Raw genomic sequence first — 27009 nt, forward strand, 5'->3', positions numbered from 1 at the left:
AACCGAGCGTGCCGGCTCAGCGTGAAGGCTGGCACAGCCACAAAGCTTCATGACTGATGCTGTACCAGGAGATGGATCAGCAAAGACTGAGCCAGAGATAGCCCTAGGCACTGTTGGGGAAAAGAACAGGGCATTTCCTGCAGGATTTGCTTTTCTTTCTTTGTTCACTTTGAACAAAGAGCATGGGTTTATTTAGGAAGAGCCTCATGGACTGGCTGAGATGTCCCACAGCTCACTGGGGATAAGGTGGTGTCTACGTGCTGCCCACTGGACTAAGGACCACAAGGTTTTTAGCACAAAGTCCTCTGAATGCTCAACAGTGACACCTTGGTTCTGCCCAGAAAACATGCTCCCGATAACGAAGAGCTGCTACTGGTGGCTTGTAAACAAGAAGGATTTCTTGAAGGCTTCACTCTACAGGGACAATAGAGAGCAGGAAGGATTACATGTATTATACCATTACCCAGCTTCACTATTTTTTGGAACTTCATGACAATTGGTGCTTTTTTCCCTTTAAAGTCCCCTGCTGGAACAAGGAGACCTTCAGGTTTCCTTTTTAAAGAAAATAACCTCTCACAGATAGCTGGAGGGTTAGGACCCTTTAGCAAAATTGAAGTAAAATGGTAAATAACTCTGGGGCACCATACATTTTTAAATTCTCATGAACTTCCATGGCAGACTCATGAATTTCTGCTGCCTTGTAGTCAGCATCTGGTGGGGACTGGGGTAACCTAAACTACAGGGTGCTGGAATCCACAGGCTATGTTTATCAGCAGCCTGGGGACTCTTGCTGCTGGCTTTGGTTTGGAAGAGCTGGTAGCTCCCAAGAGGGTCTGATCCCACAAGCAGGGTCTGTGAGTTGGTGGCATAGGACCCCAGCCAGAGCCAACCTGCCTGTGCAAAGAAATATCCTGTAAATGTCTGGCAGAGGAGATGACCAACCTGAACAGAAATATGTTTATTTGGACTTTGTGTAAGAAGGGGCTTTCCACACCTTGTCACGCGTTGATTAAAGAGCACTTTCCCTTTGTCCCCATTGTCACTCTGCCAAGTGCAGAAGTGCTGCTCACTGCAACCTTCCCCAGCCTGACAAGGCTGCCTCTGTCTGAAATATGGCTCAAATGAGAAGCTCAGTGCTGGACTGTGTAGATGAGGGGGATTCCAGGCAGGATTTCCTGCACCCAAATGATGCTATGTTTTGTCCCAAACAAAGGCATCCTGCCACCAGCCTGCTCTGCATTGTTCAACGTCATTAAAGCCTTCCAGACACCAGAATGTTCATAGAATCATAGAATATCATAGAAGTTGGAATGGACTCATAAGGATTGCTGAGTCCAACCCCTGGCTCCACATAAGACCACCCAAACCCAAATCCTAAATCTGAGAGCACTGTCCCAACACTCCTTGAACTCCAGCAACTCGGGGCCATGCTCTGCATAGGCTGTTCCATGCTCACAACCCTCTGATGCAGAGCCTGTCCCTCACCCCCAGCTACCCCTCCCCTGACACAGCTCCATCCACTTCCCTCAGGCCCTGTCACTGTCACACAGAGCAGAGCTCAGCACCTCCACTCCCTGTGAGGAGCTGCAGCCGCCATGGGGCCTCTCCTCAGCTCCCCTGCTCTGGGCTGAGCAAACCCAGGGACTGCTGCTCCTCACACACCTTGCTCTCCAGGCACTTCTCCATCTTTGTAGCCCTCCTCTGGACACGCTAATAGCTTTACATCCTTGTTGCTTTGCTTTGAGTTCCTTTCAGCATGCCCAAAAGCTGCTGGGATGGAAGAATCCATGGCTAACAACCCCATTGATATTAGTTACCAAAGCAAGGAAAGGAATGAAAGGCTGATTGTACAAATGCATAGCTGCAGGCATAGTTCTCCTGGTCCTTCACCTGCACCTGTCAATTATTATTCAGATTGGGCCACTTGTGACCTCTAGAAGTGGGGCAGCACAAGGTGAAATGGGATGAAGCCATGCCCATGCATCAGCACTGGGCTACACCTGAGTCTTCACCCCTGGGGACTTCATCCCACACATGGCAGGACCAGGTTCCAGGTTGCTTCTCTCTCTGCTGCCCCATCGATTCCAGCTGCCTGAACCCGTCATTTCACCCCCAGCACAGAGCCTGCGTCACCACTCCCATCCTAGAGGAAATATTAACCCATATCTGGAGCTCGTCCAGCATTTCTCTTCCTCCTCTTCATTTCTTTTAACTGCACAAGTCATAGAGAAAGTGAAAAACAGCTCAGGTAAAGCTGCTAGAGGTGCTCAACAGGAAGGTCCTAACCCTTCTTCCACTTCCATCTGTGCTTTTCCAGCAGACAGAGGAGGATGGCAGGAGGCCCCATGCATGCAACAGCCCCTCAGCCAGCGCTGGTGCTGCTGTGAGTGGGCCAGATGACTCATCCCAATGCCTGCCCTGCCAGCAGCCTGACCACCACCACCACACCTCTCTGGTCTCCCGCATGAAGCTGCTCTCCATTCTTCTGGACACCAGCTGGGTTATCTCAGCAGACAGGATCAGTGCCCGGGTGCGTATCCCTCCTTCTCCTTGCCTATGGGTTCCTCCTGCCTTGTCTCCTTGTTTCACACCACCGTAGCCAGCCTGCAAGGCAGGTTTCGAGCCTTCGGTCCCTTCCCTGCTGACCCCCTGGGAATGCGGTGCCCTCCTCTCCCTCTAACCCCACTGGTTAAGTATTTCTTCTGGGAAAGAGTTGGGCAGGGTCCAGGCCCTGCTGTACCATGAGCTCAGCCTACCTATGGGACTGTGCAATACTTGCAGCTCATAATCTGTAAAACAATTGTATGCAGGGGAGTGGGAATACGGCCAGGCTCAGATAGGGAAGGCTGAAATGTAATTGTGGGGTCCTAACCTGTCTGTTGGCCATAACCATGTTTCAATCTCTGTCTCCTGTGAGCTGGACAGAACTAAGTCAGGCCGGGATAACCTCAAGGAATTTCCTGTATAAAGATTTAAACTGATTGCTGAGCTGCCTTGAGCCTGCTGTGGAGAAATGTGCCATTGCCCATCCTCAGACCCCTGCAATGTATAGCATCTCTGTGACTGGGTCATGCTGGCTGGCGAGCTGACAGCCATGGAGGGTCAGGAAGGCTGCAGGGACCACTCACTGTGGGCATTCAGCAGCAGCCAGCTCGGGACTGAGCAGGGCAGGAGCAGAGTGTGACCTGCAGTTGCCATGTCTGCATCAGAAAGTGAGAATACCTTGCTGACATTCAGCCTACATGGCTGGAAATGCACCTAGAAGAAAGGAGGTAAAAACATGCCTTGTTGCCAGATGAAAATGTTATGTTTAACAGGCTTTGGCATCCTTGACATCCAGCAATTCGTTGGTGCTGGGCAACTAGCTGCCTTTTGCCTGATTTTAGAAGTTAGAGCTTTCCAGGACTAAAAGCAGAGCAGTACATGCACAAGGAGCTTAGAGAAACCATTTTGGTCATGTCAGGCTGAAACAACATTCTCCGTCCTTGAATTAGGCACAGAAAAAAAGTAGACCAGATTTTTAGTCCTTTGGAAATGCAGTAGTAGCTCTTTAGAATCCTCTCATCTCTCTCTGTGTTTTCATTCACTTCAGTGATTGCCAGCAACCTTTTTGGAAAGCCCTTCATTGAAAAACAGGATGAGTACAAATACAAAGGTGTATCTAAGGAGATCAGCTTTAGAACCAGACCCTGCAACAAATGATGTGGAGAAAGAAAAGATGGAAGTTGCTTCAGAGCTAGGCAGCCCAACTTGGAATGATGAGAACATGGGATTTATTGAAAGAGGTTTTAAAACCATGCTAAGCATTCGGAAATCAAAACGAAAGAACGAGAAAGAACAGGAAGGCACTGGCACCTGGAGAAGAAGACTACTTTCTTTTCAATTCCCCAAGAGCTCTGAGGAGAACAAAACTGAAATACTTGATGGTTTGGAAGAGATTGTTGATAAAACAGAAACAGAGCCCACTGAAGGAAAGCCTCTTTCAGGTAAGTAGTGAAATACATGCAGCCTTCAAGCAATTTAACTTATCAAGTCTTTGGCCCAATAGAGATGCTAAGAAAACTAGCATCCCATTATGGGGTAGAGACAACTGTCATCCTTTGCACAAACTCATTGGGGTGTTAGCTGGCTCAGCCTGGCAGGCCATCTGTCACTGGACAGGTTGCTATGTACTCTCCACTACCATAGTCTAACCATATTGATCACCTTCTTATGATCAACACATCTGTCGGTTCATGGACCAGTGGATGCAGCACACACCATCCATATCAGTCACCAATCTGCTGAGCACAGTTTGGGAGGTGTTTGTATGACAGCATCTGAAAATGCAATGTGGGCTATTCCTATTCATTCTGTTGCATGCATTGCTCTTGTGGACAATTTCTGCTATGCATCTTTTAGACTGCACTTGGAAGGTTATTGTGAAGCTTTGATAAATGGCCCCATTAAGTGAGGTTGTAAAATAAAAAGAAAAGGGTGATAGGCAGATGTGGCTGGCCATGAGAAATGCAATGAGTCAACAACATTCACAGATCCAAAAAGTTTCCACTGTTGCTGACCACAGAGTACTTCAGAAATAAGTGTTACTCTTATATGCTTCCTCAGTGTTAGATAAATGAGTCTTAGACCTGTCTTAGCAAAAGTTCAACACCACAGGTGAGAACTACAATGACTTTGTTCTGGGTTTGTGCAGCACTCCCCTCCATTTATTCAACGCTGAGGTACAACAGTGCATCCAGGACTTGATCCTTCCTTAGCCTAAATTATTAGATAGAAATCCTTGGTTTGCTGCATCAAATGTCACAGGGATCAGAAGGAAGGGCTGAAGTTCTTTCCCTGCTGTACCATGCCTCACTTTGTCACAAGGTTTTTTTCTGCTTTGCATGGATATATTGTGAGGTTGGTGAGCTGGATCTGGGCCAAGGCTCATAAGCTTTGCCAGTTTGTTCTCAGAAGGTCACAGAGGAGAAGTGACAGGAAATCTTACCAGAGAGCCTTCCCAAGTCCTGCAATACACAAGACAAGGAGCTGCAGAAGTAAAACCAGGTCTGTGCCCAACAACTCATGATTGGCCTAAACAAAAGCAGCTCTGTCAGAAATGCATCCCATCCTGAGATAAATATGAGAAGTGGTAGAGACTCCATCACGTGCACCATTAAGCTACACAATGGTTAATTGCCTTTCAGTTGTCTTCCTCCAGTTACCAGCTGGCTGATCTTGTATTCCTGAATTAAAGATACATTTTGCACCCAGTATCACCTCCCTGAATAATTATCCTTGATAATGATTAAATGGTGTTTTCTCACTTTGATAAACAGAACAGAATGTATTCCTTTAGTCTGTCACTGCAAGATCTTGTGCAAACACAGGTTTTATATTAATTTTTCTAGAAGACAGTAAGTTAATTGGCACAATGTTCCAGCCTTCTGAGCCCAGAAGTAGCTGTAGCTACTTAAAGGCACTCATCCAGGTTCTGTGCATTATATGCTGCATCAGTAGTTTAGTTATTAGTGTATTTCTACCTTCATACAGCTACTTCCACGCTGCACAGGTTATTTGGTGCATTTGTTATAAAATCTGTGTGCAGAAGAACAATGGGGGCATAAATTATTGGTTATAGGCCAGTCCTTCATCTCTTCTTTGAGTGCTAATTTTTCCCTATCACTGCATATATGTGTGCAGCAGAGGCAGTAGCCCCTCACATCTAAATAATACCTTTTCCCTCCTGCTCTTTAAAATTCACCCTGTGCCCAGCATCACAGCTGGATCTCCTGTTCTGAGCACCTGTTACAATGGTGGATGTGGCAAGAGCTTCTCATAGCACCTCAGCAGTGCTCTTGGAGTTCCACAGCCCACAGCATTGGTGGCAAATAAGCTGCGGTTCTTAACCAAGCTTAGTTTGGAGAACGATGTGGGAAACTCAGTAGACCTCAGGCACTTTGATGGTAACAGTATTTGATGCTTTCCCTCCTTGTAGGGAGGAGGTGTGGAAAACCCAGACAAGGCCTGAGCTCCAGGAGAAAGCACCTGCATTTTCGGATGCCTCTCCCAATGCATGCACCTCCCCAAGCCACAGGGCCAGCAGTGCTGGGAAATCACACGTTGCTGGTGAGAGGCAATGCCAGGCACCTGACTGTACCTATGGTGAATGACCAGGTCACCGGAACCTGCAGGGCCCCAGGAGTGTGAGCTCCACATTCCAAACATACTTTATTGTTTTTCCATTTCCTTCTAAGCGTCTGGAGTGGATGAGGGGCATTTTTCTGAGGCTGTTTGCTGAGTTAGGCACAGGACAGCCACCATTAAAGTGATTTTCTTTAACCTTTGTCAACATATGTGGTATAGCTACTGACAGTGCCCCAGTGATGGTTGGCAAAAAAGAGAGACTTTTAAAATTAATAGAAGATGACGTAACTACCACTGCCAGCTCATGTCTGATGAAATATCACTGCATCAGACATCAAGAAAATTTAGAAGTGAAAGCTTTAACAAGGGATCACAGAATCACAGAATTACAGGGGTTGGAAAGGACCTCAAGAGCTCATGAAGTCCAACCCCTCTGCTAAAGCAGGCTCACTGCAATAGGTCACACACGTAGGCATCCAGACAGGTCTTGAATATCTCCATAGGAGACTCCAAAACTTCTGTGGGCAGACTGTTTCAGTGCTCTGTCACCCATATCATAAATAAGTTCATCCGTATGTTATTACAAAACATCCTATGTTCAAGTTTTTGGATAACGTGATGCAAATTGTCATCAAAGCTGTGAATTTCATGAAGTCCAAAGGGCTGAATCATCACCAATTCTAAGAGATCCTTAAAACTATTGACGCTGATTATTGGGTCATCATTTACTTTTCCGAAGGAAGGTGGCTAAGTTAGAGGAAAATGCTAAAAAAGTGAAATCAAGCCCTTTATGGAATCAAAAGGAAAATCTGTGGCAGAACATGAAGATTAAAAATGGCTCACAAATTTCTGGTGGGTTTGACCACTCATTTAAATCAGTTAAATGTGCATCTTCAAGGTGAAAATCAACTTATCCATCCTATGTTCGAAGCTATAACAGCATTTGAAATAAAACTTAAATTATGGCAAATAATTTCAGGCATTCTGATACACTGGCCAACCACAGTCCTGTGAACAGTGAAAAATATGCAGCCATGCTTTCTGTTTGTATAAGGAAGTCTGAGAATAAGTTTCAAGATTTCCCCCCAGAGTATCATTTTCTGTATACTTGTGATTCCATTTTCAGTTAGTATAAATACATTACCTGTAAATTTTCAAATGGAATCCATAGAGATGCAATCAGAGAGGCAATCAGACATTCAACTCAAATGAAAATTTGGTCATCTCTCTTTACCAGACTTTTCTATCTTATCAGAGAAATATATCCCTCACTGCACAGCTATGGCTTAATCATGTCATCACAGCATGTATATTTGTGAACAATTATTGCTAAGGATGAAGCACAGGAAAAGTAATATTGCATCAAAAATCTCTGATGAGCACCTTGAGAGCTCACTGAGAACTGTGGGCACATCAGCCTGATGCATTATTTTCACAAAAAAAAACAAGGTTAAACATCTCACTAGTTTTATGCTTTTATTGCTGTTTTTTATATTTTAACAACAACAACAACAAAATCACATTAAAAAATAAGTTTTGTTACTTATACACACTAACTTTATTATGTATTTTAAATATGGCACAAGAAAATTCCTGTTCACTCAGTGGAGCTCAGGCAAGCCAAAAGTTTGGACACCCAAAGCTCAGCCCTCAGAAATGCATGAGCCAGTTTAGCCATGATGGCAGTCAGGGATATCTCTCAGTTCTTTACTATGAGCATGGTGAGGTGCTGGAACAGGCTGCCCAAAGAGGTTGTGGATGCCCTGTCCCTGGAGGTGTTCAAAGACGGGTTGGATGGGGCCTTGGGCAGCCTGGTCTAGTATTGAATGAGGAGGTTGGTGGCCCTGCTTGTGGTGGGGTGGTTGGAGATTCATGATCCTTGAGGTCCCTTCCAACCCTGGCCATTCTGTGATTCAGGAAAACTTATACACTGTGGAAGACTCAAAAGATCAGGACAGGAGGGAGCCCTGGTTTAGCCCAAGGTTGCATTTTAACTGGAACATTCCCAAAATATCAGGAACATCCCCTAGGCCAGAGTCTTGATATTGTGGGAACGAAGAGCATCTCTGCTAACAGGAATCCTGCTGGGAGTATATATAAAGAGGTGTTCCTGCTGCCAGTCCCACTTTGGCTTCAAATTAGCAGAGCCAGAGGCAGTCTATGCAGCATGAGATCCCAGCACAGCCTTGTTAGCCACTGCTTGAGGTTCACCTGCAGGGCTATGATCAATTTTTTTTGTATTTCCAGTGTCTGAAACAAGCAGTTTAAAGATAAGGTTCTGACTTTGCAGTAAGCGGCTGCTCAGAGCAGTCCTGCACATCTTCCTGTGGGATATCTTATCTTTCTATTGGCCTGTCCAGCATCTAGCACCTGCTTTATCCTGACCTCCTTCTCCTCTTCTTTATTCAGTAATGGAAATCAATGAACTTATTCAGAAAAAGCAACTTCTGGAAGCATTTGCAAGCATCAAGTACATGGAAGATGAGACGATAGCAGAACGGGACGCAGACAAATACAAGGATAACCCCCAGGAATTTTTGAGGAAAGCCAAGGATGTGGATTTACTTTACAGCTCTATCACGAGCATGATCCAGTCCATCGTGGTGGGAACACTAGAGAACCACACAGTGGAGGAGTCCACACTGACCTCCCTGGTGACATTAATTGCCCGTGAAGAGGCAGCTCATCCTAATACAGGCAATGCTGCTGATCCTGGGTCAGACTTGCTTGGAGCACCCAGAAAGTGGAGGGAGGAGTGGAGGGAAGCTGTTAATGAGGGCACTAGAAAAAGAGTTCTGAGCATACCCATGGCATCAAAGGAAGAAGAGAAAGCCTGGCTTGATCTCCACTTAAGTTTTCTCCAGAAATACCTGCTCGAAGACTTACTGAAAATCAAGTCATCAGTAAAAAAGTGCTACCCAGAGGAGTACCGGGTGTGTGAAGTGTATGTGGAGGCTTTTCACAATGCCATCGCCTCACACTTGCAAGATCTTTCACAGAGATCGCTGGAGTTCAGTGAGCTCTACTCCTTGCTTGACTGGGTGGCCAACACCTACCACAGGTAAGCTGCTGCCTTCACCACACATCTCAGCCTCCTTCCAGAGTGACAAGCTGCCAGGAAGCTTCAAAACACACAGTTATTTTTGGTTTTCTAAGCAAGCAGAGACATAATTGCTTATTTAGTAGAGACAGATAACTAGACTACTGACAGGTGGGCACAAAGGTTTGAGAATAAAACACTCACTGTTTCTCACAGATCTGTTTCCTCAGTTCCTCCTCCCTCTCCAAGCTACTGTTCTCACACATCAGGAAGCTCACTCTTCAAGAGCTGCCTTGCAGCTCTGATAAACCACTTTCTGGAAATGTTTTGCCAGGTCCAGCAGCTGCTCAGTGACTTTTCCAGGCACAGGAAAGGACCTGTGGTGGAACTCTGCCTTCTTCCTGTTTAATTAAAACCACCGTGCATTTGGAAATAATCCTTATTATATACTCAGGGGTCATAGCCAGCTTGAGGAGTTGCCAAGATAGCACTATGAGGAGTTAAACACATTAAAACAGAGAATCATAGAATCATTTGAGTTGGAAGAGACCCTTAAAGTCACGTAGTTCAACTCCCCTGCAATGAACTGGGACACCTACAGCTCAGTCAGGTCCAGCATGACCTTGAATGTCTCCAAGGCTGTTGCTCAGGGCTCTTGGTTGATTGGATGGGAAGTCCATGATTTTAGGACCTCTAAAAGCTTTCCATAATTCAGCAATGCCCAAAATATGCTGGGAGCTGCGTGGACATATCAAACAACATCCTTAGGGTAGACTGGGTTTGAGGAGTAAAGGCAGGAGTTCTTCACAGTAGCTGTGCTTTTCAGCATTGCCTTCTTTTGAAGCAAAAGGAGAAATCTAAGATAGGTACCCATGGGAAGTCATGGCATTGCGTGTCTTCAGTTGTTCACCAGCTTAGACCACAGCCCATCACCTCAGCCTCAAAGACTAAAATCCAGCAGGAATACACAGTATGGTGGGAAGGAGGAGTGAGGCACCATCCACAGGAGATGAGTTTGTTAGTAAGTATTCAAGAACAACCATGTCAGAACAAAATCATGTCTACCACAATATATACTTCTAGATGGTCTCCAGGAACTAAATAGATGCCCAGGGTGGAACAAACACAAACCAACTGGCTCATCCTAGACTAATGAAAAAGGAATGAAGGTAGGAATACCAGCACTGTGCCTTACAGTTGCTGAAATGAAATGTGCGGCAGAGCAGGGCAAGCAGCATTAGCCTGCTTAGAGCACTCCTGCTCTACAGTAACTTTTGGCTTGGAAACATTTGCACCACAGGTGGTCAACAGATTTCTTCTGTAAACCTCCCATTTGTTCCTAAAATCTTGTTTATGGTGAGGTGAGCCTGGTGACGTGTGTGTAACCCTTTCAGCAACATGGCATTGGATGACCAACTCTTTGGACAGGAATGCTGTGGGAGTAATGCTTGCAGGAGTCAGGGGAAGAAGTGAGTGTCAGCAGCCAAGTTCTGCACCCCAGTACAGTGTCCTCACCATATTTCTCTAACTTGATGTAAAAAATATATTGAGAGCTTGCAGCTGTTTAGAGCACTGCTTGCAATCGCTTTGCTGTGTTGGATTGTTTCCATTTCACTTTCTCATTCTAAAAGAACTTCATCCTCTTTTGGACCCATCCCAAATTAGCAGAAATTACCTGGCCCAAGCTCATTGTTAATGCCACAGCTCAAACAAATGAAAAAAGAGAGAAAAGGGAATATGCTTCTTCGGTGCACATTTGAGCCAACCCTCTCGGTCATAGCAGAAAGTTATTGCTATTTCCATTGTGTCCTTGTGAAGAAGCAGCAGATTCTTGCAGCAGCTGGGCCAGTGTCATGGTTTCATGGTTTTCATCAGTATTCCACATCATAATACCATGCAGTGCTCTGGGAGTTAAAGAGTGCCAATGCCCCAGTGTACTGAAGTCCCTCTCCGGGAAACCTGAACAGTGACCACAGGAATATTGACTCCAGTTTGCTATCAGCAGGCTGAGATTTTTCTGCTGAGCTGTCATTCTGCAGTGGTTTGACCTTGCACAGTACAGTCCTCATTTGCCTTGGATCCAAACCCAGCTCTGCGCTCAGTGGTTTGGCTACAGGAACCCCTTTTCGGTGGTCAAGCAAGTGAACAGGCAGCATACAGCACACAATAATGCCTTTGCATCTTTCTTCCTTGCTAACAGGTGATTGCTTGCAACTTATGCCCTGCATCAAGCAAGTTCGTGAATATTTTCCTCTTCTTCTCCACAATCATCACATTGAAAGATGCAGTGTGGTCTGCTGGCAGATCACAGGGGCAACACGCTCAGTTGCACAGGCTAATAACAGGTTTCTTGCTGTGCAGAGTGGAAGGCAGGCACTGCCTCCCTTCCCCTGCCCCAGCTGCCCCACCTCCTCAGCACTGCGGAGGAAAGTGAGCAGAAGAGACACGTGTCACCTGTCTCACTTTGCACTCATCTGCTGTAGCTCGATGTCCACCCACTGCCACCGTGTGCAGAGGACACGTAGTGCTGGGACTGCCCCTGTTGCAGGCACGTGTGGGCTTCCCAAAGGCTGTCCCTCACAGCCAACCCTGTCCTGCCATCTCCCTTTCCTATATGCAACCCACAGTGATAAAGAACTGGCAGATGTTTGCCGTGATGTGGCACTAGCTAGGGACGTCAGCACTCAGCACACTGCTGCAGGAACTGCCTTGAAAGGCATTTCATAGAATCAGCTTTATAAGCTATAAGGGACCATAAGCAAATGAATCAGCTTCATGTTGTTTATTTGAAAATGTAAATTCTCATAGCACTTTTCATGTCCAAACAACTCAGAAGTCTCATGATTTCTAAGGTGGGCTGCAACTTTAGATCATTTTGATTTTGAATAATTAGGATTTTGAATAGCAAAGAAAGATTTTCTCTTTAAAGCTTGAAAACAAGCATCACAATTTAAGCTTTAAGTATATTTCTCACAGTTAATAATTACGCAGCTCATGCCACATGAATATTCCATTGGTTTACTCATGCTCCAAAGCATGGTAATAATTTGTTCCAATAATTTGTTCCTTTGGATCTTTCCAGTGAACTCTTTCTTGGTCACTCTGATCTCAAACCAGAAGTTCAGACAAAAAATCTGTCCCTGCTGCTAACAACAGCGGACTGGGATAGACTGAATGATGATTACATCACTTCTGTAAAGGTAAGGTCCTTTCCCTTGTATCCATGTGTCTCTTGGGAGGGAATTGGGACTCTGACCTTTCAGGCAGAGGTTTCTCATTGCTGTATTATTACAGAGTCATAGAATCGTTTGAGTTGCAAGGGACCCTTAAAGGGCATCCAGTCCAACCCCCTGCAGTGAACAGGGACAACTGCAGCTTCATCAGATGCTAAGCTTGGCTGCCTCCAGGGACAGGGCATCTATCACCTCTCTGAGCAATCTATTCCAGAGTTTCACCACTCTTAATGTAGAAAATTTCTTCCTTATATCCAGTCTAAATCTCCCCTCTTTTAGTTTGAAATAATTTCACCTTGTTCTATCACAACACACCCCGCTAAACAGACTGTCTCCTTCCTTCTTATAACTCCCCTTTATGATGCACCATGGTGTTGAGTCCTCTCAGCACCACTTGAGAACAGCCCTTTAGTTAACAGCAAGTGTCCTCAGTAATGCTGGGGCCAAAGAAGGCCACCTAAATCCAGGCCTGCACGTGGGTAATGGCAGGTGTAGACCCACTATGATGGTACCAGACCCACAGAGTATGGCAGGGGCACACTGCTGTGCTGCTTTGCAGGAAAGGCACTGCAAAGATAAACATGAAGAATTGTTAGCTGCTGGATTTAGAGCATGTGAGCTCCTACAGCACAGCTGAACCATGCTGAGCCATGTGCAACTTTGGGCATGTCCCCAGCAGAGGACTTCTCTGTGCTTCACCTCCTTGCAGGAAGCCCCCACGGCAGATATCCTTCTGCCAATCCTTGGCTGATACTCTTGTACTATTGTTTGGTGGACTCAGACATTTTCCTTTCATAAAAACCATTTCTGAAATAGGTTTCATTCCAGAATTTTCTCAAGGTGAGCTCAAGGTACCAACTGAATGAAATCAGTTTTGCTCTGTTGTTTTGGTAAGGGCCCTTTTGTTTCACCAGCAACAAGGCTGATTTATCAGTCAGGGCCGAGCACTTACGCAAGTGCTGTGAGCCAGAAAGAGCTGGTCTGATCCTTCAGCCTGACCTTGTGCCTAACATGTGCTAGAGGACTTTGCAATGAGCTACCACTCAGTGGTAAAGCAGCTGACTGAGCTACCACTAGGGCAGGCAGTTGGGATTTTTTCCAAGCAAACACCGCAGGCTAAATAAATGATCTGGAGGTTTAAATACCTTTCCTGCAAAGTAATAGTATAAATCTTCCTGCCAGAGGAGTCACTGCATCTCAGTTTGGGAGAACAGTGTCGCAGGCATCTCCAGGTTTTTCCTGAGATCCTGTGTAGACTGAAAGGTTCTGTACCAAGACTCCCTATTTTTTGCATAGCTCACATATGCTGATACGTAAAACATTGTATGTCAGCTCTGTGCTGGGAGCCTTCATTGCAAAGCAGCCACTGAGGGGAGCCAGAGGGAGGGAGGGAGGTGCCCTGGGGAGTGCAGCGCTTGAGAGTTGCGCCATGTTGGTCCCCTCCATCACCACTGCCCTGGCGGGACAAGCCCCAGCCCTGCTTGTCCCCTTATACCCACCAGCTGCTTCACCCATACTTGGCTCTATCTGCTGATATGCATTCTTCCTTCCCATATTTACCATTTAGGATAAAATCAAGAGCTATTTTGGAAACATCCTGATGCTGGAAGTGACGGAAAAGTGGGAGAAGGAAGTTCCCCCAGAAGTGAAGGATAACCTGTACCAGTCCTCGCTTTCCTTTGACATTCAGACGGTACTTAATGAGCATGAGCACAGCACGGGGTGCATGGTGGTGGCTCCCGGTGCTGCCATAATGGATGTGAGTCACGCGCTCACTGAATACATTAGAGCAGAAAATGCCATTTATTACAACTTTTAGCTCTGCCGCTTGCCTTCTAGCTGCAAATTAAACCTGCTGTCAATTGTGTCAGCAACATAATAGGCAACTGATTTTAAAGTCTTTAAATCTCTTTGATTAGGAAAGAGAAAGAGGGGAAAAAGAAAGGCAGAAAGAAAAGAGTTGTTAGAAAAACCCCTTTACTGAAAGAGCAACTTTGTCCCAGGGCTGCGGCTGCCACACAGGTTTGTAGGCAGGGACAGCCACTTCAATTTAAACAGCACAAAAAAAAAACAACAAAGGCTCCTGCTAGCTCTAGGGCCCATAGAGTAATAAATCCAGGAGGGGGTTGGATTCATTTTCCTCATTTTAAATAGGGTTTAGTCATTTCAATTAAATAATAATAATTAAAAAGAGAGAGAGAGAGAGAAATAGGAAGAGAAAGAAAGAAAGAAAATCAAAGAGTTGGCTGCTACCGTGACTCATTTCTATGGAATACTATTGCATGTTGGTTGATCACCAGGTAGGGAGATCTGAGCTGGACCAGCAGACGGGTGGGATGCAGCCAAACTCTGTTGAGTCAAGCGAAGCCAATGCAGTGGGAATCATGAAGGGCTGGAGCACAGAGGGGGCATGGCTTAGCTCCCCAAGTTGTGTTGTGTTATGTTCGTCCCATTCACTGGAGCTTTTCCTTGCCATTTTCTAGATCATCGGGGAGCACATGAAGTTATCTGAAGCCATCAGTAAAAAGCTGAAAACAAAAACTCTTGAGCTGTGCCTGGCTGAGCTGCATGAATTCATACCAAGGTCATACTCGCTCTAGGCAGTGCATTCCTTTCAAATTAGTTGGTAAAAACCAAGGGAAAAGGTTCATGCACTGGGCTGAATTCTGGCTTGGAGCAGGTGTAAGTCTGCACTTGGGAGCCTGACAATGAGCAAGCTGCAAACTACTTGGAGGGTGTCATAAATAGACTTAGATGGGACTATTGTAAGTCCCAAGATTTGAGGCCGATGCTCCAGGAAGGAGCCTGGAAAAGGACTGTAGTCCCATCTGCCCAGGTCCTTTGCTGCATTGGACACAGATCATTGGCAGCAGCAGCCACCAGCAAGCAGCATCTAAAGAATCCCAACCCCAAAGGCTGCTTGCCCGAAATATCCCCTAATTGTCCCTCATACGGGGGAGCTCCTGCCAAGAGGGTTTTTGACTAAATGAAGGCATAGGCTCCCCAGAGAAGCTTTGATCTCTCCTCCTCAGAGATCACCAAAAGGTCTGGATGTGGTCCTGGACACCCGGTTCTGAGTGGTTCTGCTTGAGCAGAGGTTGGACCAGATGTACACAGAGGTCCCTGCCAACCTCATCCATTCTGTGATTTTGTGATTTTCCTGCATCCCATGGCTATGGGCATTGAAACACAGCTGATGGGACCTTGGGCAAATTATCTCAGGTTCAGAATGACAAGTGAGCTACATTTGAAATAACAGTTTTCTTCTTGGGTGTAGTCCCTGAGTTATGCCTCCAGACTTTGAGATGCCCTGGGGATTTTCCCAGGGAAGATTTGGGCTGGCAGATGAAACACCCCCCAGCACCACTCTGCATGCCCCTCCATGCTGGGAGGGCCGCATTTTGAAGAGGCCATAGCATAGTGGGAAAGAAAGGATGTTCAGCATGAATCAACTCTGAGTGAGACTAAAAATAATTTTGCATTAACCTTTAGAGTTTCACTCCTCCGGCAGGCGCTGAGTGGGTAGTTTGCTAATAGATGCTTTGCTGAGGTGCATGTGGGGGAGAGCAAGCTCTGCCTGCTTAGATCGTGAACTTGGGGCATGGCAGGTGTTCAGAATATGCTATAGGCAACACTTTCTCTTTCAAACTCTCATGTCCCAACTTGTTTATGATATCTTGAGTGAGCAGAGCAGTTCAAACCAGCTACTTGGCTTTATAGAAGCAATGCAGTACTTATTGATGTAAAGCGCAAGCCAGGACAGTAAAGGCTCCTAGATGAAAGGCTCACTGAAACGTAAGCTTTTTCTTAGACAAACACAAAGAGCGAGTGTTGAGGCTGCTCCAAGCAGCTTGCTTTGGGCTGCCAAAGGAATGGAGCCCGGGCAAGCCCACGCAAAACCTGCCCCAGCCTGCAGCCTCCTGCACAGTGGGGTCCTGGGTGTCAGAGCCAAGGAGCTGGGTTCCTAGCAATGGTATCTTGCTTTGTTCAGCTTCAGCTTCTGTTGTAAAATGTGCTTAGGAGGACATAACCTGCACTGCTCCAAAAGCCAAAGGTATGGCTGCGCAGGTCGACAAGTTTGCATATCCCAGCCTCCCTGAGAGCAAGAGAAAGTCAGGGATTTCACTCAGAATCTCTCATGTGCAGACATCCTTGGAATTTCTCCAAATCTGTGCTGCTTACACATTCAGGCAAGCATACCCCTAACCAGTAATTACCTGCCATGCATTCCCCTCTAATGCACATGAATTTTAAGACAACTGGAAAAAAAAAAAAAAAAAAAAAAAAAAAGTCCATATAAGCAGAGAGGTTGGGCCAGCAAACGGTGTCTTCTGACATCCCATGCACGCAATGTGAGCAATGCTCTGCCGCTTGCTCTGTTCCCATTGCCGACAGCATCCTCTGCATTTCTCCTGCAGGTTCGGGGAGGAGTTCCTGGAGTGGAATGCAGTCCATGACAGCCCCATATTTGCACCCTACTTTGCTGCCTACATCAACAGCTTCCATGACCTCTTGTAAGTCCTCATCCCCTCTCCTTTTAGGGGAGGTGAGGGATGGAGAGGAAGAACCAAATGGCATCAGGATGGAGTCAGCCAAAAAGGATGCCCAAGGGGTACTGCAGGACAGGCTGGAGATGCAGGGATGCATTGGATTTGGGGGATCTGCGCTGGGGTGCCCTAGCCTAATGCCCTCCTCTCAGCCTGGGCATGGGAGCTGGGAACTCTGCCTCTCGTCCGCTGTCCACCTCACGGGGGGGATGTTCTCTAAGAGATGCAGATGCAAAGTCAGCTCACTTGGGCAGAAGGGTGGAGAGAGAAGTGGGAATGAATGTGGCGCTTGCCTGTTAGACTCATTTTCAGCCTGCCATTCTAGCCAAGAGGAATATTGCCTTTTTGTATGTATATATATATTATTATATATATAATTAGTAACACAAACCCAGCCTGCCTGCTAAGTTCGGCGCTAGGCTGGAGGAAATCCCGCGAAAGCACAACCTGCAAACAAACCGACACTATCGCCGGGCGGGCTCTAGGTGGCACGGCGTCCCCAGCGATGCTTTCCGTTCCCTCCAGTTCCCCCTCCTGGCAGGAAGAGGAGAAGCCAACGACGAGCACGGGGTTGGCAGGTGCTGGCAGTTGCTGGACTGCGTGTGCCCCAGCGTCAGAACCTGGGGTCCCAAACAGCCCATCTGCTGGGAGCTCAGTGATGGGGCTCCTATTCCCCTCATTTTGGCTGTTTTTCTGTGAAATCCCTGTCTGGGCAGTCTCAGACATAGAAACAACCTGGTGTGCTCTGAGGCTCAGAAATGAACGTGGCACATAAAGGGTGTGCACGGGATCACAATTAATTTGGTAGTGGTGCCGCCTTGGTTCCTATGGCCCAGAAGGGCAACCATATCCTGGGTTGTATCAAGAGAAGTGTGACCAGCAGCCTGAAGAAGGTGATTCTGCCCCTCTGCTCTCGTGAGACCCCAGCTGGAGTACTGCATCCAGTTCTGGGGTCCCCAACACAAGAAGGACATAGAACTGTTGCAGCAGGTCCAGGGGTGGGTCATGAAGATGATCAGGAGGCAGCAGCACCTTCCGTATGGGAACAGGCTGAGAGAGTTCATGCTCTTCAGCCTAGAGAAAAGAAGGTTCCAGGAAGACCTTACAGCAGCCTTCCAGTACCTGAAGGGGCCTAGAGGAAAGCTGGAGAGGGACTTTTTACAAGGGCATGTGGTATGTATGAGGCACGTAGAGGACAAGGGGAAATGGCTTTAAACTGGAAGAGAGCAGATTTAGACTAGATATTACGAAGAAATTCTTTACTGTGAGAGTGGTGAGACACTGGAATATGCTGCCCAGTGAGGCTGGGAATGCTCTTCCCTGGAAGTGTTCAAGGCCAGGATCGATGGGGCTGTGAGCAACCTGGTCTAAAAGGAGGTGTCCCTGCCTATAGCAGGGGGTATCTGGAGATCATTTCACTTAAGTGTGGCTCAAGTGAAAAAGCAACACGCTTGAGTAATTGTTCTGCATGTTTGAACTGTTATACCTGATGAGGAAATAGGTGTTTTTTAATGCGCACTTACTCATTTGTGATTAAATTGGATTGCGTAAAACAATTCAGTATTTTGACCCCTTAAGAGTTTCCAAAAGGAAATACTGGAGTTACAGAAGTTGAAAAAATGCCCAAGATACTGATCTGACTGAAATGCTTGGTTTATACCTACACACTAACCCCCCTGGTGTTCCTCTCCCTTTAGGTCAGGCTTAGAAACAGTGTTCCAAGTCAACACTGAAGAACTGCAAAAGATTTTGGCAGCTCTGATAAAGAACTTCAGAAATGTGTTTTTAAATAAATTAAGAACAAAAACACAGGTAAGCCTCAGCCACAAAATTCCCTAAACGTAAGCTGTATGGGCAGGACCAATGCAGAAGCTGAGGGCCATTGCCCTCTACTTGACACATCAACTAGACCCAGTTGTGCTGCACTGCGGTCCCTGCAAAATGCGTCATGCCCAATGCACAGATCTTCCATTACCCAGAGGGACACTTCCAGAATCTGTGGAGTTTTTCACTATGACAATGGTATAGAACCTAAATAAAAGAGTATTCAGTGGTTTCCAGCTTCTCAGTCAAAGCAGTGAGGGGAACTTTACCCAGGGTGAAGTACTGGGAATTCAGCAGGGCAGCACTGACAGGGGTTTTTTTTCCTAACAAAAGTCTCAATTTGTCAAAACTTTGTTTTACTCTCATTTATTCAGAGATCTACTATCATGGTTCATTATCAACCTCTGCCTAAAAGATACATCATAGCCTCTTGAGACAGAACAGGATATTTCCTGGTTAAAGTGATTTTTCCAGTCTGTTCCCATGGTGAAGAGAGATTGATTCTTTCACCGTGAAGATGATAGAGCTCTGGTGTCTGCTTCTCTGGGCAAACTCATGTTAAGAGACCCAAAAGGCACAATGCTGTGATGTAGATTGTGCATCCTAGGTGCTTTAGATCAGCTTTCTCAGCTGTTGGGAGCCACTGGCTCTGCTTGGAATAATGGGAAAGATGGGAAAAATTCAGCCTTTAGTGACGTTACTTTTCACTCATTCTAAATCACTTTCTAAATTAACAAGCATAAACTTTCAAAAACCAAGGCAGACACTCAACAAGAAGCCTCTGACCAAAGGCAAGCCTTCTTGACCAAGGGGACTTTCCAGTGACTACAGCATTTGTTTCGGAGCCTTAGGGGCAAACGAGGAAGGAGCCAAGCCAAGGCATTGAGCAAGAAAGCTGAAATGCCGTGAGAACTGAGAGCTGCCGAGGCACAGTGTTTCTAAACAGCCCTTCAGCAGGCTGGGAGCACAGCGGGGTGGAAATAATTGGGAATGAGATGGCCAGCAACACAGACAACAGACTTAAGTCAGAGATCCTGAGTGCTAAGTGGAGAAAAGAACAATGGGGATGTGCTAGAGAAGGGATTTTTTAAACTTGTCCCATAGGGGAATCTCTTTTGGGTACCACCAGAATCCTTTAGCAGATATTTCCCTGTTTCAGTATGGAGTCAAATTAATTCCAGGGCAAGGGGAAGAGCCTTCTGGGCATATTTGGTCAGTGCACCTTGTATCCAGGACAGGTGATACACACAGCTGACCACAGTGCATTAAGTGCAGGATGCTCTCAGCTACCATCCTCCCACTGCCACATCAGAGCAGTGAGCAGAAGGAAAATCTCAGTGGGACCTTGCAGAGATACTGCACAGAGACACTCTGCAGGGAGTGCAGACAGCCCCTACAGTCCATTGAGCAAGGGCCTGCTGTACTTCCTTGTGGAGACACAGCTGTGGCTCACTCCCCATGAAAAGCCAGGCAGATTGTTAAATTAATGGAAATGTTAATGAGCAAGGAGATAGTTGGCATCAAGAAACCATTTGGGCTTTGGATTGCTTGAAGCAATCCTTGAGCCTGAAATAAGAACATAGGATGAGTGTCCAGATAACAACTTAAAGCATTTCCCAATGGTTCCTGTCTAGTTAGGGATCCAACTAGTCTGAATATTCCCAGTGATACTATTGAGTTGGTCTTTTTTCAGCCACTCCTCAAGAAAATCCTAACCAAGGACTGGATTTTGGCAAGAGAAAAGCCAAACTCATTGGCGGCAGCAGTCTCGCAGTTCTCAGAGCACCTGCAGCACACAAGGCAGCCCCTGGGACAGGTATGTGACTGCTCCCACACCAGGCACAGTGATTCTGTGGGGCACTGCTTTCTCTTGCAGGTTGTGGCCCAACCTGCAGCCTTTTTTCAGCAGCAGGGGCTGTTTAGAACCATGGGCACTGCTGGAATAGGGGCGTTCAGCTGTCACCCAGCATCCGTGTGAGAATATGCAACATCTTTCCTTTCTGTGGGTTAAATATGGGAACTGATTTCTTTAAAGAGGAACAAAATGCATGGTGAGCATCAGCACTGAACACTGTAACTGCATAAATCACAAATTCGTATGCCTTTATATGCTCCCTTCACATCTGTGCAGTTGTGAAATAAATGGGTACATAGCAACAGCTTTATATTTAAAATCTGCAATCACCATCAAAACCTACTTCTAAAACAATCTTAAATATCTCCTGTTATTACTGAGGAGCCAAGCTGCCAACAAATAGTCATGGCTATTTTAAAGAGTATTTCTGTGGCATTCCCACTGGTATTTCCTCAGCCCTGTGTCAAGCACAGGGCTGTGAGCATTTCCTGTACACCCTCAGCTGCAGTTAAAGAACTGAGGATTCCCCTACCCTCTCTCCCTTATTGCCATGACCTTGCAAAGGAACCGTGGAAAATACATTATATTTGTTTTTTCTTAAAACAGGAACTTCTATGCCATGTTCATAAGTACGTGGTAAGGGAATATATTGTGCAGATCATCAAACCCAAGAAGAAAATGAATGGAGAGAAACGGCAGCAAGTGAGCGAAAGGATAAACCAGGAAGCCAAAATCCTTAATAACGCTCTCATTGATCATGTACGTCAGCTCTGTCCTGGCATCCCCTGGCTGCCCCATTCCCATAGGTGCAATATCCTTATTTGACCCCAGGGAACCAATACTGGAGGCTTTCAGAGAAGGGAAGCCTGTTGAAGTGCTTTAAACAGAACAAACAAGGTGCTCAGTCCAGGTTAACAGTGTGGATTTCTATCCTGGAGGTTACTCTGAGCGTAGCTCACAGATCTCTAAACTTCTCAGAGTGGTTCTCATGCTATAGGACCATAGGCATCATTGTTCATGTTTTATTGGGCCATGGGATGCCACTTTCCTCTGAAGGATCCCTGCCTTGGGTGCAGCTTATGGAGGTGGTACCAGTGAGAATCCATCCCAGCACAGCCTGCATATGGAATATGATGGGGAGAAGGAATTATGGGATAGGATGGGATGGGATGGGATGGGATGGGGTAGGACAGAATGGAATAGAGTAGTTTATGTGTTTTGTGGCTAGATAATATTGGGCTGAGATTTTCAGGAAAGCCAAAGTTCAACTCATTGGGTTTTGCAGAATGTCAGGTATAGGTGCTAAATCCCACTGGGGTTGTTCCCTGGCCAGGCAGGTTCCTCTCAATGGTGACAAAAACATTCCCACAAATGTCCTGCTGCAACTTCTTGCTCACAGGGCTCAGACTCCAGCTGGCTCCTTCCTGCTATAAGTCACATCGCCAATATCATTGGAGAGAAGAGAAAAGACAGGATCAAGGAGTACGTCAAGGAACTGACTCAGGATTACCCGGACATCAGGTAGGAAAAAAGGCAGAAGCTGCAGTAATGCACAACAGCTGAGAGATGGGCTCCATCCCAACAGCACCTTCTCACCCCATACTTCAGCCAAGCTTTTCAGCATCTTTCTCCTCAGATGCCAAGCTGCCAGCATTCAAGAGGAGTCCCGGGTTAATTTTCTTTCTGGTGGCTGCATACTTTCCTTTTCCCCTGTCTGATGGATGTCATGATACACACAAGTAACCTCAAACGCCTTTTCATTGTATCGCTCCAAGTCAATTTTGTTGCACTTTAAAGCTCCAGGTTGCTTTTGGCAGAATTTGCACAGCTCATCCATTTGCTGGTGAGGGTTTGTCTCCTGTTCCTTCCCAAGACCAGGCCTCCAGTTGCCAAAGACACTGACACAGTTCATCTGCAGTTTCTGAAAGGGGCTCAACACAACCACTAAGTCTTGGAACAAATTGCAGATTCTTTCTTTTGTACTTTCCATTTGCTGTTCCAAACCAGCATCTGCAAAATTTAATACTACTGGTAAAGTAAACAAATTAATTTACTAGCTCCGTCCATGGATGGGCAACTGCATAACAGAAGCTATTTATCTCTTCTTCTATAGTTTTCCCAACAATAGTTGACAAGAATCTAGAATCATCAGTAGAACTGCTTGCAGGAAAATCCACTTCAACAATCATTTCTGAAGACCCAAAGTGCTGGTACTGGGTTATGCTGTTCCTGCTGGATAACATTTGTGCAGTCAATTTAAACTATAAGTTTAACAAATTGCTCAAAATACTGAAGTGGATCCTCAAATATTCAGGGGAGAAGGAAAAAAAAGAAAAAAAAAAAAGACATATCTTGATCTTACCTGGGTTGGAAAATCCAGGACAGGGATCTGAAAAAGGACATCTGTTCCTAAGTAATCTCCTTGGTGAACACACCTGTTCCACAAAGAAATGCCTTAATGCCAGTATGCTGAAAAGGAGGCAGTGCTCATTCTGGGAAGGATAGGAATGTAAATGAGAGCTGATCAGAATTATCTATTTAAAAACAATTTTCCATGCAGAAAAACCATTTACAAGGCTGAGATTTGCGGCATTTTTTCATCATTATCCTTAGACTCAAGCCAAGTTTAAAGCCTTGTCCTCTTGGTTGACCTATTTCCTGGCATTCCGTTATTGAGTAATATTTTGAACAGTTCACTTTGGAAAACTAGGCGGAACCAGCTAGTCCTGCATGGCTTCCTGCTTGTGCCTTCATTAATTCTTCCCCTGAGCTCTCAGAGAGGTACATACTGAGATTACTAGAACAGGGTATGTTTCCAAGTTCACTTTCCTAGATGTAATCTAATTAATGCCTGCCAGCTTCCTAAATATTAGCACTTCCATTACTTAACTCAAAATAATCATTAAATAAAAGGCCTGCAGCCTCTTGGGAAAACTTGCAAAAGACGTCATGTGTGGGAGGAGACAGAAGGAATTCCCTTAAGCATGAGCCCCTAAGCCAATGCTTACTGGTACCTCTGGAGGATGCAGACCCCATCTTGGTCACCCTGTCACACCACATTCAGTTCTCTGACACGGCAAGGGCACACCTCCCTGGCACCTTGCCATGACACATTGGTCACTGACGTCTGGGCTGTTTGCCCATCTTTGGTATTGCTTGCTTTCTGCAGGAAGGAGCACATCATGGCCATCCTCGCAGTCCGGGGCCTGGGCTTCACCAGCAGAAGGATGATTTTTCAGCAAGGCTTTCATCGTGAACTGCAGAGTTCTGACAACGAGGATGGCAACACGCTCTTTGCTGAAATCGAAGTGCCGGCAATCGTCAACTGCTTCTAAAACACAACCAGCACAGAAGCCAGCAGCCTCCCTCCTCCTATGCTGCCTCTACAGCATAATCAAAAAGCTGCTACCTCTCCTCAACAAACACAACATTTAACTGCTGTGGGAAAAGGGACCTGGGGATGCAGAAACTGAAGGCAACAGACACACCAAGCACCTTACCTGCTGCAAGTGCCCCTGGGCACCAGCATCCACCCCATGATCAACATATGGGTTTCACTGCTGGGAGGCATACTTGATCCAAGGCTGAGTCTGTTTTCAGTAAAGAGAACCAAAAGGAGTATATGCAGGGCTATATTAAGGCTTGGACTGTGTGGTGTATAATTACACAGCAGAAGAGTAACAACCTCCTTCACAATTAGTGTCCCTGAGCAACCCCAGAGCAGACCTTGGGCAGTGATGTGGAACTGCCCAGACCTTATTTTCTCCCTAGTGAACCAGCTGAGCGAGCTGACATGGTGCAAGGTCAGTGACATTGCGCTCTGATACACCTGACTGAGGGAGGTAGCCTGGGAGGGTAACCAAACCCTCTCTTCAGACACACAGTGCACAGACTACTGCCCACCAGGACAAGCCCCACAGCCTTCGTCCCTCTGGTGTTTCAGCAGAGTCTGCAAGTCCTCATGACCCAGGGGAGAAGGACCACACTTTTGCATGCTTGGATGTATTTTAACCTGGCATAGTCTGATTGCTATATGAAACTATATGTGAGGTAGACAGGAATGGGATGAGACCCTCCTCCAGCATCTAGCATCAGCATCACCCCATTGACTGCTTTATCTGTGAAGGACCTGAAGTGTTATGCGCAGCGTCTGTAGGGCAGGCTGAAAGAAACATTCAGTAACCCACAACTGTACTAATCTGATTTTACTTAATCCAATTTATCCTGTAGGTTGTCTCCTGTGGGAATTAATCCAAGACTGTGCAGAAACATGTTTAAGGTCTACCAATTAATGTGATAAACATGGACAAGGCATAGCCCTGTACACCAGTTTGTCTGCTGCTTAGATCTGTGCTGAGCCTCTTCCTTTTCCTGTGCTTCTGTTTTCACCTGAATAATTCAGCCTATGTGACTAGCTGGTGATAAACCAAGGGGGTGCTCTGATGGTTAGGAGATTCAGTGTACCCTTAATCTGCAATCAACACATGAAAAAATTCTAAGGCAGATTTACTAACTCAAGGGAGTGTCTGGGCAGAAGGATGCTAGGATGCTATGCTTTCTGAAATAAGCTGCTTCTATTCAGCCCTGCTCTGTGAACCATCCCCTTTTCATTAGGAGCATATTTTGCATTCTAATAAAACAGAAGTCTCCTAGGGCTTTTATTGTGAAACACATTTCTCTTGTAGAAAGTGCCAATGAACTCAGTTTAACCCCATTAACTTCCTCTGCCTGTTGCAACCTGTGCTTTCCACCATGAGTCTTCATCCTACCCCAGAGCACAGCTCTGTATTCAATGCCATGGCAAACACAGTTCACTCCTGCCCTGGCTATGCCCAGTGTGTGTAAAGGCTTCCTTGAAAGTATCAAAGTAGACAGAATAGACAAGTTCTGGCCGGGTTTAGCTTTGGGGGGAGATCTGGCACATTTCACAGTGCCGCATGAATGATGAGAGATTTTTGTTTTGGAGCTCTTCACTGTTTTGCAATTCTGTTTGCTTCCAGTTTGGTGTAAAAAGTAATGCTTTTAGTCTTCTTGTTCCAGACACCAGAACTGGCAGCCAGGGTGACTCATGGGCTGCAGTTTGTCATCCAAGACAGGCTTTGGGGTGCTCAAGTTGTCCTCCCTGGACAAGGCCCTACACTCAACCAGCCTCAGCCAGGCTCCCAGCAAGTAAGAAGGGGATAAAACAAGACAACGCAGCAAAAGCACAGGAGTCTGCCCCAAGCTGGGGGTCTGAACCAATTCCCTGACATATTCCAGATGCCCTTTAGTGCAGCAGCATTCCAGTATTGAACTCCCTATAGAGCAGTGCTCTTCAGCAGAGCTCTCCATTGGGTTAACGTAACAAGGATATGGATTGAGAGGAGGATTCCAGAATCACATCCATACTATGCGCTGGGAAATGTGACCTAACACCACCCAGCAAACACGAATGGGAAGAAAACATTATTATCTCAAGGGTGGGTAAAAAGTAAAGCTGTATTTGTTTGTGGTTTAACATTAGAAATCGTTGCACAGTTCTCCACAGTGCTCAGTAAACATGTATTTTGCAAATTTCTCCAGGAAATCTTGTCACAGTGGGATTCACAGCCACAAAGCCGGTCACTTGGGTTCCCTGTGTGCTGGTGTGGTCACACAGCAAGCACGGGCAGGTACAGCTGTGCTCTGCTTGACCCTGCTCTGAGCTTTCATCACTTTGAAACATTTTTATGTAATGCTGCTAAATATGACATAAAAAAAAAAAAAAAAAAAGCCCACAGCACATCTAAACTATTTACTTCAGTAATTATAAGACAATATTAGGAAAACATCAATGCTGATGTAAACACCAACTTGTGGCAAAACTGGATTAAGTTTTAAGGGAGAATGGTGAGAAGAACTGCCTGTAGTCCTATGACCACAGAAAACATGACTATTTGCTTGAGGACACCAAACAAAAGTGAATTTTGACTTCTTGCGTTAACCTTTATCAGTCCAGAGCAATTACCCCCTGACATGCTTCCAGTGTAGAACTGTACGTTTGTAACTGTAAACTCATGTAAAGCCATTCATAGAATCATGAAGATTGGAAAAGAGCCCTAAGATTACCCAGTCCAGCAATTAACCCATCCCCACCATGCCCACTGACCACATCTTTCAGTGCCACATCTCTTGAACACCTCCAGGGACAGTGACTCTTTCACCTCCCTGGGCAGTCTATTCCAATGCCTCACCTCTCTCTCTGAGAATAAATTTTGCCTAATATCCAATCTGAACATCCCCCTTCCCCCCCCCCCCCCCAACTCAAATTAAGGGCATTATCTCTCATCCTATTGCAAGGGACATATGTGCCCAGTCCCTTTTAGCAGCTTTGCATCACCCTGTAGACACAGAGGGGAGAGCACT

General features: G+C 46.0%; 1 protein-coding gene across 1 annotated transcript; it reads left to right on the forward strand.

Moving 5' to 3' along the window:
* Window positions 1-2432: 2432 nt before the first annotated feature.
* On the forward strand, window positions 2433-26355 carry EXOC3L4 (exocyst complex component 3 like 4). Its single transcript, XM_048949456.1, has 12 exons — window positions 2433-2530; window positions 3593-3986; window positions 8536-9187; window positions 12249-12366; window positions 13967-14092; window positions 14883-14983; window positions 16818-16913; window positions 18644-18758; window positions 20464-20586; window positions 21232-21384; window positions 22025-22146; window positions 23795-26355. The coding sequence occupies exons 2-12, from the start codon at window positions 3638-3640 to the stop codon at window positions 23958-23960; spliced, it is 2121 nt and encodes a 706-aa protein (XP_048805413.1). The 5' UTR covers window positions 2433-2530; window positions 3593-3637; the 3' UTR covers window positions 23961-26355.
* The last annotated feature ends 654 nt before the right edge of the window (window positions 26356-27009 follow it).

This window comes from Lagopus muta, chromosome 6 (genome assembly GCF_023343835.1).
Source record: "Lagopus muta isolate bLagMut1 chromosome 6, bLagMut1 primary, whole genome shotgun sequence".
Taxonomy (NCBI): domain Eukaryota; kingdom Metazoa; phylum Chordata; class Aves; order Galliformes; family Phasianidae; genus Lagopus; species Lagopus muta.

Excerpts from the sequence above, each read along its gene's own strand:
- EXOC3L4 (XM_048949456.1), top strand. The coding sequence starts at position 3,638 with ATGAGTACAAATACAAAGGTGTATCTAAGGAGATCAGCTTTAGAACCA. Across the intron at positions 9,188-12,248 it reads GTGGCCAACACCTACCACAG|TGAACTCTTTCTTGGTCACT; the intron begins GTAAGCTGCTGC and ends GGATCTTTCCAG. Across the intron at positions 16,914-18,643 it reads AACAGCTTCCATGACCTCTT|GTCAGGCTTAGAAACAGTGT; the intron begins GTAAGTCCTCAT and ends CTCTCCCTTTAG.